The sequence below is a fragment of the Zeus faber genome (assembly GCF_960531495.2).
Source record: "Zeus faber genome assembly, chromosome: 14".
NCBI lineage: Eukaryota > Metazoa > Chordata > Actinopteri > Zeiformes > Zeidae > Zeus > Zeus faber.
In genome coordinates, this window is record NC_137200.1 from 16,389,366 (window position 1) to 16,404,797 (window position 15,432).

At 36.4% G+C, this 15,432-nt stretch overlaps 1 protein-coding gene across 1 annotated transcript in view; it reads left to right on the forward strand.

Moving 5' to 3' along the window:
• Positions 1-363: 363 nt before the first annotated feature.
• The window catches only part of LOC307239872 (uncharacterized protein), a gene marked incomplete at both ends in the record, with an annotated part of 38,135 nt that continues 23,066 nt past the window's right edge, over positions 364-15,432 (forward strand). Inside the window, 2 exons of the mRNA XM_080013451.1 lie at positions 364-909; positions 1,752-5,056. Coding sequence (XP_079869577.1) covers positions 364-909; positions 1,752-5,056 — 3,851 coding nt within the window. The remainder of the gene's footprint in view (positions 910-1,751; positions 5,057-15,432) is intronic.

Genomic DNA, 15,432 nt, shown 5'->3' on the forward strand with positions numbered 1-15,432 from the left:
AACAAGATGGAAGAAATACAGACAGAGGCTGGTCGCCTGGAAGACACAAAACCAGAAACACAGCGACAAGGACCCACTTGGATAGAGCCAAACCTAGAGAAGACAGACAAGTATCAAGAAAGTAGGGATCGTGTTCATAGTCCAACAGAAGACATCAGAAACAATGTGAGAGAATCCAAATTTGAGTGGGATGCAGTAGAACAAATTCAAATTGGGACACAGTCACAGAGAGACAAAACAGCGAGAGACAGGCAGCCAGCAAGAGCGGAGATCGATGAACTAAACCGCACAAGGGAGATGATTGAAAAACAAAAACTTGAGCTTGATGACAAGTTACAACAGACAAGGAAAGCGATAAAAGAAATGGAAGTGTTGAATGCTGAGATTGAAATCAAGAAAAAGAACCTGAAGAAGACAGCACAACTCACCAGGAGAAAAAAGCATGAGATTGACAAGATGAATGAAGCAGTAGAGAAAGCTAAACAAGAGATGGGACAAAGAGAGGACTTGCGACAAGGCATGGAAGATACAGTGGAAGGTGGCAGAAACAAAGTAAATGTTGAAATTCACAGACTGGTTCTTGAACTTGAAGAAATCCGAGATGTGCTGAAAATGGTGAAAGAAGAGGCCAAGCAAAGTGGAGAGGACTTTGAAGAGGCTAAGGGCCAAATTAAATGGCTGAATAAAAGAGCACAGAAAGAGAGAAGGGAGCTCGACCAGAAGATAGAGAAGGTCAGGCGGGAGAGGGATGAATTAGAGATCATGCAGATAAAAATAAAGCGTCAGAAGGAGCTGTTGGAACAAAAGACTGAAGAGGCAAGGTATAACATTCTCATAGATGATCAGATGAAAGCTGGCAGCGAGAACCTGCAAAGGGCCGAAGAGAAGATAGAGGAGGATAACGGAGAAGTAAGAGTACATGTGGTAAGTCAAGCATTTCTTATATTTTTTTAGATCAAATAGACAATTTTTTAGACACTATTTAGCGTGTTTTTAATCAGCTGTTATGCAATGCCCTCACATTTCAGATGTTTTTTTGACTGTATTCAAATTACAGCAAATATTATAATGAAAGCATATTATTCTATTCTATCACCATTCCATTGTGGTTTTCCTTTATCTTGCTAAGGCACTTGTTGAAAACCTGATTTAATTGAACCTTCCTTTAAACAGGGATTCATACATAGTCAGATCAATTAAATATTGGTTATTTTATGAAAATAAGAAATCTGCATGTTGCTGTGCACATAATAAGACAAATATTTTTACATTGAAAGGATGAACTGAATTCCATGAAAGCTGAACTCAGTCGATGGAAATTGGAGGAAACTACAATCAAAATGGATATGTCAGTAAGTGAAGCCACACCACCACAAAACGAGAAAGATGATTGCAACCTTCATGATGAGGTATCTAAAACTCCATTTGTCAAAATGGAAGATGAAACTACTAAATATAAAACTTGTTTACAGCAAGCTACTTCAACTACAACAAGCACAAAAGAAAACGCAACACAAACTGAACTTGAAGTCAGTCAACAGAGTGAACAGATCAAAAGACAGGCCCATGCTTATTTACCAATGCAAAACGAAAGAGAGGAATTTCAATTTTCAAGGGTGAACATTGAGGAAAAACAAAATATTTGGTTAGAGCAGAAGACAGAAAATTATGAAGAAACCTCAAAAGATAGCAACCAGGAAAATATAGAAAGAGAGATAATTGTAAGAGAAAGTCAGATCTCGGAACTCAAGGAGGAAGAAGGGGTGATAAAAGAGCAAATGAGGAGGGCTATGGACATCTGGATGCAAAAACATCAAGAGATGAAAAGACTGGTGATGGATATAAATGACCTCAAGAGACAAGAGAGGAAGGGTAATGAAGAACAAACAAATGAGTTGCTGAGACTCACTGAGCCTTCTGGAAGCGATGGGGAAGAGATCATTAAATATGAATTACGCATGGAAAGTGAATTCCTTTCAAACAACATAACCAAAGCAATGATTGATGAGGTAAAGCCCAAGGAAGTTCCCGAGCATGCACAATTTGAGAGTGATATTCCGAGGACAGCAAAGGGAAATGAGACAAGGATAAAGGGTGCAGAAGAAATAAGTCCAATGTGTACTTTGGAGGAAATCAAACAAATTAGGGAAGAGCTTAAAGAGAAGCATAAAACTGAAAAAAGAAGTGAACAATCACAGAAGGAAGAAGAGTCCTTTGAAAGTGTCGAACAAACACAATTACCTAATGTTGCAATACAAACACTTATTCAAAACATTGATGGAATAGAAGAAATAATGAAACAGATTAATAAGGGAGGAAATGAAGATGAGGAAGGGAACAGAAAAATTCACAGATCGATTCTAGACATGTTAAACCAAATAAAATGTGTTTTAAACAAGCTCAATGGTGAAATGAACCAGAATGATGTCTATTTGAAACAAGAAATGAGTCACATTAAACGGATGAAAAATAAGATACAGGAAGAGAAGAGAGAGCTGAACCAGACGAGAGAGAAAATTCTCAAGGAGAGAGATGAATTGGATATTTTCAAAATAAAAGTACATCAAATAAGGGAAGTTGTAGACCAGAAGTTGGCGAAAATAGCAAAGGTTAAAGACAAAATGAAGAACATGGCTGCATACACCAGAAAGAAAATTGAAGAAATTGGGACTTTAATACAAAACAGTGGACTAAAACAGACACAGCTGGAGTTCCTAAATCGCAAGATTGAGGCAGATAAACAAATCATTACAAATGCATGTTATTTAATTTCTCAGAAAAAAACTGAATTAGAAAGATGTGAAAGTGAAGAAAGTGCAGGCATGGAGCCTACATTTGAAAATATCAAGAAAGAAAATGAATATCCGACAGAATTAAAGGTTGTCCGAAAGAAAACATTAGTGTTTGAAAAAGTAAGTGAGACGCAGAGACCAAAATTGGGCTTTAAAATGCTGGAAGCACAAACTGCGATTGAGAGAGAATATGTGAAATATCAGAATATGACAAGGATAAGACAAGAAATTAATTCTGAAAAAAATGAAATTAATCGCATGAGGGAAAGCGTCAAAGTGCAAACACAGGAGCTTGATAACAAGATTCAAGAGACCAAGAGAGAGATTAGGAAAATGGAAATACTGAAGTCAGAATTGGAAACGCAGAGGAAAGAGAGTGAACAGATATTTGAGAAGGGAAGGAGGAAAACGGAGGAGATTGAAATGATGCAGGTTCACATTGAAAGAGAGAAAAAATTACTCAAAGCAAACACACAAAAGAAAAAGAGAGAGCTGGATCAGAGATTGGAGAGGATCGTGAGAGAGAGGGATGAGTTAGAGGTGATGAAAATAAAGATGCAACATCAAAAGGAGGAGCTGAAAGAGGAAATGGAGAAAATCAAAAGGGAGAAGAAAAATCTAGACGACCAGGCAGCTCTTGTCCTAAAACAAACTGGAGAACTTGAGATAACGATTAAAGAAAAAGAGACGATAAAGAAACAGACAGAAGCTATGTATGATAACGGCAGAGGGAGTGCAATCGCAGAAGCAGAAGGTTGGGGAGGATTGAAAGCAAATGCGGATGAACAAGAAGCAAAGAGGGGTGACGGAGTAAGTATGGATCTGGATGATCTGAGACTTGGAGTAATAGTGGAGGAAAAGGAAAGAGAAAATGTAGATATTGATGACAACATCTACAAAACCATTGCTCAACACAATACAATCAAAGCGAAAAGTAGAGAGATGGAACACATTGATGAAGTTGTCACTGAGCTTATAAAAATGACGGAAAATATCCAAGCCAGCATGGAACAATGTGAAAGTGAAATGAATAATCTGGAAAAAATAAAGGCTGACATACAGAAAAAACAACAAGAGATGAGATCAGAAAACAATGTTGAGAAACTTAACATAAAGACATTAAAATCGGAGTTGCAGATTAAGAAGACTGACTTGGAAAAAATTATGAAACAAGCTAAAACAGAGATGGAAATGTTAAGTCACGTGAGAGACGACATCCAACTACGCAGGGAAGAGCTGGACAACAAGTTTGAGAGGACAAAAAGAGAAATAAGAGATATGGAATTGCTGAAGTCTGAACTGCAAGCAAACAAGAAAGAAAACGAAAAAGCAGCACGAAAGAGCATGAGAATGGAACAGGAGGTTAAAAGGATGCGGTATGAGATGAAAGAGGAAAGGGATGCACTTCGGAGAGAAGAAAAGAGGAGGAGGAGAGAGCTGGACCAGAGGTTAGAGAGAACCCTGAGAGAAAGAGATGAGTTAGAAGTTATAAAGAAAAAACTGCAGCCACAGCAAAAGATGGGACTTGGAACGAAAGATGAATTAGAGCTGAGGACAATGGAGCCAAAGAAGGGGAGTGAAAAGGGTGAAGACAAAATGAAAGACTCAACAACAGTGGACATCATAAACAAGATGGTTGATCTCATTCAAAATAAATCAGAAGAAATCAATGTTAGCGTTGCTGAACACAAACTAAGAAAGAAACAATTAGAAGATCTGAAATGGCAAATTCAGGAAGAGAAGCAATACGTAATTGCACAGCAAAGCATCATAACCCAAGAAAGAGTCAAAATGGAAAGCCTCAAAAAGAAGATAAAACAGCAAAAAGAGGCCATGATCACTGCAATGGAGGAATTGAAGAAAAAGCAAGCAGAGTTAGAGCAAGTACAGTTGGAAATTAACGAAGAACGAAAAATACTGTACGAGGAAAAAGAACGAATGGTGAAAAGATCCTCTGAACTGTTGCTGAAAGAGGAGGCTGTTAAGAGAGAGAAGAACACAAATAAAACCAAAGCAACTGGACTTAAAGAACAAGAAACCAGAGTTGAGGACAAGGTGGGACCAAAAAGTTTAGAAAGAAAAGGAGAACAAGTGATGACACTTATTCAGAACATTGAAAAGGGGAGCAAGAAAAGAAAGCTAGAAAAAACGGTACAATTAATTAAAACTATAGAAATGAGAGAGGATGAAGTAATTATTCATAACAATGAAGAAAATGTTGAGAAGCAGGGCAAACAAATCAGAGACAAGATAGACAGCTTCGAGCAGAAAATACAAAATATACAAAAACTCAGCCAAACACTTCAACACACATCTAATGAAATTGGGAAGCAGAAAGTAAAGCTGGATCAATATTTTAAACTAATACTTAGAGAAAAAGAAAACCTGAACAAAATGAGGTATAGCATGGGAAGACAAATAAACATCATGAAAAATAAAATGAAACATGATGTTCAATTGAAGAAGGAACATTTTTATGAACAGAAAAATGAAATAGAGAGAGAAAGGAGGGATCTGAATCATTTAAAAGTCCAGATAATGCAAGAGAAGCATGAATTCGACACAAAAGAGAAACTTGATCTGGAGGCAATGAGGTCTGAAATCCAGAAAGAAACTGAGACATTGGAAAGAGACAAGAATATCGTGAAAGCAGAAAAATGGAGACTGGAAATGACAAATATTGAGTTGGAGAACAAGCAAGAAAACATTGAAAAGGTTCGAGAACAGATAAACAGTGAGAAGGAAAAGGCAAAAGATTTGGTTCAGAATGTTCAATGGAAAAAGGACAATCTTGATGCAGAAATAAGTAAAATTGTCCAAAAGCAAAGACAACACGAGCTGTTAGTTAATGACACCAAAACACTAACACAAGACTTGAAGGTTGGTCGTGACAGTCTGTTTCATGAACAAGAAGAAATAAGACGTCTGAAGAATGATCTCATGAAAAAGAAAGAAGAGTTTGAAACTGCAGTGAATGCTATCAGTGAGGAAAAAGAGCTACTCAAACAAATGAAGAACGACATTGATGGAGAGAGAAGAGCAACTTTGGATGAAAGAAAGAGAATGGAAAAAGATCTGTCTGAGACAAAAATGAGAGAGGATGAGGTAATGAAGGCTATTGAAAACCAGAACGAAAGACTAAAAGAGTTCTCTGAAAAGACACGTGATGATATCAGTAAGAAGATGGATATATTACAGCAGAGAAAACAGGAAATTCAAAAGCTGAGTACAAATTTAGAGGTCAAACAGAATGAAATTCATGACCAGAAGGAAAAGATTGAAAGTCATTTTGAACTGATACAAAAACACAAACAAGATCTGATGACAATGAGGTCTGACATGGTCAAACAAACCGAGGACATGAAAGATGAATTGAAAAAGAAAGTTCTCAAGGAGAAACAAGATTTTGAAAATCTCAAGAAGGAATTGTCCTCAAAATTGGAAATTCTGGAAAATGAGAAAGACACTTTCAACAAAACTAAACATGATCTCGAGACAATGAGGTCTGAAATCCAGAAAGAAACAGAGACATTGAAAAGAGACAAGAGTATTGTGAAAGCTCAAAAAGAGAGACTGGAATTGAAAACGATTGAGTTGGAGAACAAGCAAGACGACGTTGACAAGGTTCTAGAAGAGATAAACAGTGAGAAGGAAAAGGCAAAAGATTTGGTTCAGAATGTTCAAAGGAAAAAGGACAATCTTGACGCAGAAAAAAGTAAAATTGTCCAAAAGCAAAGACAACACGAATTGTTAGTTAATGACACCAAGACACTAACACAAGACTTGAAGGTTGGTCGTGACAGTCTGTTTAGTGAACAAGAGGAAATAACGTGTCTGAAGAATAATCTCATGAAAAAGAAAGAAGAGTTTGAAACTGCAGTGAATGCTATCAGTGAGGAAAAAGAGCTACTCAAGCAAATGAAGCATGACATTGATGGAGAGAGAATAGCAATTGTGGATGAAAGAAACAGAATGGAAAAAGATCTGTCTGACATAAAAATGAGAGAGGATGAGGTAATGAAGGCTATTGAAAACCAGAAAGAAAGACTAAAAGAGTTCTCTGAAAACACACGTGACGATATCAGTAAGAAGATGGACATATTACAGCAGAGAAATCAGGAAATTCAAAGACTGAGTACAAATTTAGAGGTCAAACATAATGAAATTCATGACCAGAAGGAAAAGATTGAAAGTCATTTTGAACTGATACAACAACACAAACAAGATCTGATGACGATGAGGTCTGACATGGTCAAAAAAACCGAGGACATGAAAGATAAATTGAAAAAGAAAGTTCTCGAGGGGAAACAGGATTTTGAAAATCTCAAGAAAGAATTGTCCTCAAAATTGGAAGTTCTGGAAAATGAGAAAGACACTTTCAACAAAACTAAACTTGATCTCGAGACAATGAGGTCTGAAATCCAGAAAGAAACAGAGACATTGAAAAGAGACAAGAGTATTGTGAAAGCTGAAAAAGAGAGACTGGAATTGAAAACGATTGAGTTGGAGAACAAGCAAGACGACGTTGACAAGGTTCTAGAAGAGATAAACAGTGAGAAGGAAAAGGCAAAAGATTTGGTTCAGAAAGTTCAAAGGAAAAACGACAATCTTGATGCAGAAATAAGTAAAATTGTCCAAAAGCAAAGACAACACGAGCTGTTAGTTAATGACACCAAAACACTAACACAAGACTTGAAGGTTGGTCGTGACAGTCTGTTTAGTGAACAAGAAGAAATAAGACGTCTGAAGAATGATCTCATGAAAAAGAAAGAAGAGTTTGAAACTGCAGTGAATGCTATCAGTGAGGAAAAAGAGCTACTCAAACAAATGAAGAACGACATTGATGGAGAGAGAAGAGCAACTTTGGATGAAAGAAAGAGAATGGAAAAAGATCTGTCTGACACAAAAATGAGAGAGGATGAGGTAATGAAGGCTATTGAAAACCAGAAAGAAAGACTAAAAGAGTTCTCTGAAAAGACACGTGATGATATCAGTAAGAAGATGGACATATTACAGCAGAAAAATCAGGAATTTCAAAAACTGAGTACAAATTTAGAGGTTAAACATAAAGAAATTCATGACCAGAAGGAAAAGATTGAAAGTCATTTTGAACTGATAGAAAAACACAAACAAGATCTGATGACAATGAGGTCTGACATGGTCAAACAAACCGAGGACATGAAAGATGAATTGAAAAAGAAAGTTCTCGAGGAGAAACAACAGTTTGAAAATCTCAAGAAAGAATTGTCCTCAAAATTGGAAGTTCTTAAAAATGAGAAAGACACGTTCAACCAACATAAACTTGACCTGGAAACAATGAGGTCTGAAATCCAGAAAGAAACAGAGACATTGAAAAGAGACAAGAATATCGTGAAAGCAGAAAAAGAGAGACTGGAAATGACAAAGATTGAGTTGGAGAACAAGCAAGACGACGTTGACAAGGTTCTAGAAGAGATAAACAGTGAGAAGGAAAAGGCAAAAGATTTGGTCCAGAAAGTTCAATGGAAAAAGGACAATCTTGACGCAGAAATAAGTAAAATTGTCCAAAAGCAAAGACAACACGAGCTGTTAGTTAATGACACCAAAACACTAACACAAGACTTGAAGGTTGGTCGTGACAGTCTGTTTCATGAACAAGAAGAAATAAGACGTCTGAAGAATGATCTCATGAAAAAGAAAGAAGAGTTTGAAACTGCAGTGAATGCTATCAGTGAGGAAAAAGAGCTACTCAAACAAATGAAGAATGACATTGATGGAGAGAGAAGAGCAATTGTGGACGAAAGATATAGAATAGAAAAAGATCTGTCTGACACAAAAATGAGAGAGGATGAGGTAATGAAGGCTATTGAAAACCAGAAAGAAAGACTAAAGGAATTCTCTGAAAAGACACGTGACGATATCAGTAAGAAGATGGACATATTACAGCAGAGAAATCAGGAATTTCAAAAACTGAGTACAAATTTAGAGGTTAAACATAAAGAAATTCATGACCAGAAGGAAAAGATTGAAAGTCATTTTGAACTGATACAAAAACACAAACAAGATCTGATGACAATGAGGTCTGACATGGTCAAACAAACCGTGGACATGAAAGTTGAATTAAAAAAGAAAGTTCTCGAGGAGAAACAAGATTTTGAAAATCTCAAGAAAGACTTGTCCTCAAAATTGGAAGTCCTGGAAAATGAGAAAGACACTTTCTACCAACATAAACTTGACCTGGAAACAATGAGGTCTGAAATCCAGAAAGAAACAGAGACATTGAAAAGAGACAAGAATATCGTGAAAGCAGAAAAAGAGAGACTGGAAATGACAAAGATTGAGTTGGAGAACAAGCAAGACGACGTTGACAAGGTTCTAGAAGAGATAAACAGTGAGAAGGAAAAGGCAAAAGATTTGGTTCAGAAAGTTCAATGGAAAAAGGACAATCTTGACGCAGAAATAAGTCAAATTGTCCAAAAGCAAAGACAACACGAGCTGTTAGTTAATGACACCAAAACACTAACACAAGACTTGAAGGTTGGTCGTGACAGTCTGTTTCATGAACAAGAAGAAATAAGACGTCTGAAGAATGATCTCATGAAAAAGAAAGAAGAGTTTGAAACTGCAGTGAATGCTATCAGTGAGGAAAAAGAGCTACTCAAGCAAATGAAGAACGACATTGATGGAGAGAGAAGAGCAACTTTGGATGAAAGAAAGAGAATGGAAAAAGATCTGTCTGACACAAAAATGAGAGAGGATGAGGTAATGAAGGCTATTGAAAACCAGAAAGAAAGACTAAAAGAGTTCTCTGAAAAGACACGTGATGATATCAGTAAGAAGATGGACATATTACAGCAGAAAAATCAGGAAATTCAAAAACTGAGTACAAATTTAGAGGTTAAACATAAAGAAATTCATGACCAGAAGGAAAAGATTGAAAGTCATTTTGAACTGATAGAAAAACACAAACAAGATCTGATGACAATGAGGTCTGACATGGTCAAACAAACCGAGGACATGAAAGATGAATTGAAAAAGAAAGTTCTCGAGGAGAAACAACAGTTTGAAAATCTCAAGAAAGAATTGTCCTCAAAATTGGAAGTTCTTAAAAATGAGAAAGACACGTTCAACCAACATAAACTTGACCTGGAAACAATGAGGTCTGAAATCCAGAAAGAAACAGAGACATTGAAAAGAGACAAGAATATCGTGAAAGCAGAAAAAGAGAGACTGGAAATGACAAAGATTGAGTTGGAGAACAAGCAAGACGACGTTGACAAGGTTCTAGAAGAGATAAACAGTGAGAAGGAAAAGGCAAAAGATTTGGTCCAGAAAGTTCAATGGAAAAAGGACAATCTTGACGCAGAAATAAGTAAAATTGTCCAAAAGCAAAGACAACACGAGCTGTTATTTAATGACACCAAAACACTAACACAAGACTTGAAGGTTGGTCGTGACAGTCTGTTTCATGAACAAGAAGAAATAAGACGTCTGAAGAATGATCTCATGAAAAAGAAAGAAGAGTTTGAAACTGCAGTGAATGCTATCAGTGAGGAAAAAGAGCTACTCAAACAAATGAAGAATGACATTGATGGAGAGAGAAGAGCAATTGTGGACGAAAGATATAGAATAGAAAAAGATCTGTCTGACACAAAAATGAGAGAGGATGAGGTAATGAAGGTTATTGAAAACCAGAAAGAAAGACTAAAGGAATTCTCTGAAAAGACACGTGACGATATCAGTAAGAAGATGGACATATTACAGCAGAGAAATCAGGAATTTCAAAAACTGAGTACAAATTTAGAGGTTAAACATAAAGAAATTCATGACCAGAAGGAAAAGATTGAAAGTCATTTTGAACTGATACAAAAACACAAACAAGATCTGATGACAATGAGGTCTGACATGGTCAAACAAACCGTGGACATGAAAGTTGAATTAAAAAAGAAAGTTCTCGAGGAGAAACAAGATTTTGAAAATCTCAAGAAAGACTTGTCCTCAAAATTGGAAGTCCTGGAAAATGAGAAAGACACTTTCTACCAACATAAACTTGACCTGGAAACAATGAGGTCTGAAATCCAGAAAGAAACAGAGACATTGAAAAGAGACAAGAATATCGTGAAAGCAGAAAAAGAGAGACTGGAAATGACAAAGATTGAGTTGGAGAACAAGCAAGACGACGTTGACAAGGTTCTAGAAGAGATAAACAGTGAGAAGGAAAAGGCAAAAGATTTGGTTCAGAAAGTTCAATGGAAAAAGGACAATCTTGACGCAGAAATAAGTCAAATTGTCCAAAAGCAAAGACAACACGAGCTGTTAGTTAATGACACCAAAACACTAACACAAGACTTGAAGGTTGGTCGTGACAGTCTGTTTCATGAACAAGAAGAAATAAGACGTCTGAAGAATGATCTCATGAAAAAGAAAGAAGAGTTTGAAACTGCAGTGAATGCTATCAGTGAGGAAAAAGAGCTACTCAAGCAAATGAAGAACGACATTGATGGAGAGAGAAGAGCAACTTTGGATGAAAGAAAGAGAATGGAAAAAGATCTGTCTGACACAAAAATGAGAGAGGATGAGGTAATGAAGGCTATTGAAAACCAGAAAGAAAGACTAAAAGAGTTCTCTGAAAAGATTGAAAATCATTTTGAACTGATAGAAAAACACAAACAAGATCTGATGACAATGAGGTCTGACATGGTCAAACAAACCGAGGACATGAAAGATGAATTGAAAAAGAAAGTTCTCGAGGAGAAACAACAGTTTGAAAATCTCAAGAAAGAATTGTCCTCAAAATTGGAAGTTCTAAAAAATGAGAAAGACACGTTCAACCAACATAAACTTGACCTGGAAACAATGAGGTCTGAAATCCAGAAAGAAACAGAGACATTGAAAAGAGACAAGAATATCGCGAAAGCAGAAAAAGAGAGACTGGAAATGACAAAGATTGAGTTGGAGAACAAGCAAGACGACGTTGACAAGGTTCTAGAAGAGATAAACAGTGAGAAGGAAAAGGCAAAAGATTTGGTTCAGAAAGTTCAATGGAAAAAGGACAATCTTGACGCAGAAATAAGTAAAATTGTCCAAAAGCAAAGACAACACGAGCTGTTAGTTAATGACACCAAAACACTAACACAAGACTTGAAGGTTGGTCGTGACAGTCTGTTTCATGAACAAGAAGAAATAAGACGTCTGAAGAATGATCTCATGAAAAAGAAAGAAGAGTTTGAAACTGCAGTGAATGCTATCAGTGAGGAAAAAGAGCTACTCAAGCAAATGAAGAACGACATTGATGGAGAGAGAAGAGCAACTTTGGATGAAAGAAAGAGAATGGAAAAAGATCTGTCTGACACAAAAATGAGAGAGGATGAGGTAATGAAGGCTATTGAAAACCAGAAAGAAAGACTAAAAGAGTTCTCTGAAAAGATTGAAAATCATTTTGAACTGATAGAAAAACACAAACAAGATCTGATGACAATGAGGTCTGACATGGTCAAACAAACCGAGGACATGAAAGATGAATTGAAAAAGAAAGTTCTCGAGGAGAAACAACAGTTTGAAAATCTCAAGAAAGAATTGTCCTCAAAATTGGAAGTTCTAAAAAATGAGAAAGACACGTTCAACCAACATAAACTTGACCTGGAAACAATGAGGTCTGAAATCCAGAAAGAAACAGAGACATTGAAAAGAGACAAGAATATCGCGAAAGCAGAAAAAGAGAGACTGGAAATGACAAAGATTGAGTTGGAGAACAAGCAAGACGACGTTGACAAGGTTCTAGAAGAGATAAACAGTGAGAAGGAAAAGGCAAAAGATTTGGTTCAGAAAGTTCAATGGAAAAAGGACAATCTTGACGCAGAAATAAGTAAAATTGTCCAAAAGCAAAGACAACACGAGCTGTTAGTTAATGACACCAAAACACTAACACAAGACTTGAAGGTTGGTCGTGACAGTCTGTTTCATGAACAAGAAGAAATAAGACGTCTGAAGAATGATCTCATGAAAAAGAAAGAAGAGTTTGAAACTGCAGTGAATGCTATCAGTGAGGAAAAAGAGCTACTCAAACAAATGAAGAACGACATTGATGGAGAGAGAAGAGCAACTTTGGATGAAAGAAAGAGAATGGAAAAAGATCTGTCTGACACAAAAATGAGAGAGGATGAGGTAATGAAGGCTATTGAAAACCAGAAAGAAAGACTAAAAGAGTTCTCTGAAAAGACACGTGATGATATCAGTCAGAAGATGGACATATTACAGCAGAAAAATCAGGAAATTCAAAAACTGAGTACAAATTTAGAGGTTAAACATAATGAAATTCATGACCAGAAGGAAAAGATTGAAAGTCATTTTGAACTGATACAAAAACACAAACAAGATCTGATGACAATGAGGTCTGACATGGTCAAACAAACCGAGGACATGAAAGATGAATTGAAAAAGAAAGTTCTCGAGGAGAAACAAGATTTTGAAAATCTCAAGAAAGAATTGTCCTCAGAATTGGAAGTTCTTAAAAATGAGAAAGACACGTTCAACCAACATAAACTTGACCTGGAAACAATGAGGTCTGAAATCCAGATAGAAACAGAGACATTGAAAAGAGACAAGAATATCGTGAAAGCAGAAAAAGAGAGGCTGGAAATGACAAAGATTGAGTTGGAGAACAAGCAAGACGACGTTGACAAGGTTCTAGAAGAGATAAACAGTGAGCAGGAAAAGGCAAAAGATTTGGTTCAGAAAGTTCAATGGAAAAAGGACAATCTTGACGCAGAAATAAGTAAAATTGTCCAAAAGCAAAAACAACACGAGCTGTTAGTTAATGACACCAAAACCCTCACACAAGACTTGAAGGTTGGTCGTGACAGTCTGTTTCATGAACAAGAAGAAATAAGACGTCTGAAGAATGATCTCATGAAAAAGAAAGAAGAGTTTGAAACTGCAGTGAATGCTATCAGTGAGGAAAAAGAGCTACTCAAACAAATGAAGAACGACATTGATGGAGAGAGAAGAGCAACTTTGGATGAAAGAAAGAGAATGGAAAAAGATCTGTCTGACACAAAAATGAGAGAGGATGAGGTAATGAAGGCTATTGCAAACCAGAAAGAAAGACTAAAAGAGTTCTCTGAAAAGATTGAAAATCATTTTGAGCTGATAGAAAAACACAAACAAGATCTGATGACAATGAGGTCTGACATGGTCAAACAAACCGAGGACATGAAAGATGAATTGAAAAAGAAAGTTCTCGAGGAGAAACAACAGTTTGAAAATCTCAAGAAAGAATTGTCCTCAAAATTGGAAGTTCTAAAAAATGAGAAAGACACGTTCAACCAACATAAACTTGACCTGGAAACAATGAGGTCTGAAATCCAGAAAGAAACAGAGACATTGAAAAGAGACAAGAATATCGCGAAAGCAGAAAAAGAGAGACTGGAAATGACAAAGATTGAGTTGGAGAACAAGCAAGACGACGTTGACAAGGTTCTAGAAGAGATAAACAGTGAGAAGGAAAAGGCAAAAGATTTGGTTCAGAAAGTTCAATGGAAAAAGGACAATCTTGACGCAGAAATAAGTCAAATTGTCCAAAAGCAAAGACAACACGAGCTGTTAGTTAATGACACCAAAACACTAACACAAGACTTGAAGGTTGGTCGTGACAGTCTGTTTCATGAACAAGAAGAAATAAGACGTCTGAAGAATGATCTCATGAAAAAGAAAGAAGAGTTTGAAACTGCAGTGAATGCTATCAGTGAGGAAAAAGAGCTACTCAAACAAATGAAGAACGACATTGATGGAGAGAGAAGAGCAACTTTGGATGAAAGAAAGAGAATGGAAAAAGATCTGTCTGACACAAAAATGAGAGAGGATGAGGTAATGAAGGCTATTGAAAACCAGAAAGAAAGACTAAAAGAGTTCTCTGAAAAGACACGTGATGATATCAGTCAGAAGATGGACATATTACAGCAGAAAAATCAGGAAATTCAAAAACTGAGTACAAATTTAGAGGTTAAACATAATGAAATTCATGACCAGAAGGAAAAGATTGAAAGTCATTTTGAACTGATACAAAAACACAAACAAGATCTGATGACAATGAGGTCTGACATGGTCAAACAAACCGAGGACATGAAAGATGAATTGAAAAAGAAAGTTCTCGAGGAGAAACAAGATTTTGAAAATCTCAAGAAAGAATTGTCCTCAGAATTGGAAGTTCTTAAAAATGAGAAAGACACGTTAAACCAACATAAACTTGACCTGGAAACAATGAGGTCTGAAATCCAGATAGAAACAGAGACATTGAAAAGAGACAAGAATATCGTGAAAGCAGAAAAAGAGAGGCTGGAAATGACAAAGATTGAGTTGGAGAACAAGCAAGACGACGTTGACAAGGTTCTAGAAGAGATAAACAGTGAGAAGGAAAAGGCAAAAGATTTGGTTCAGAAAGTTCAATGGAAAAAGGACAATCTTGACGCAGAAATAAGTAAAATTGTCCAAAAGCAAAAACAACACGAGCTGTTAGTTAATGACACCAAAACCCTCACACAAGACTTGAAGGTTGGTCGTGACAGTCTGTTTCATGAACAAGAAGAAATAAGACGTCTGAAGAATGATCTCATGAAAAAGAAAGAAGAGTTTGAAACTGCAGTGAATGCTATCAGTGAGGAAA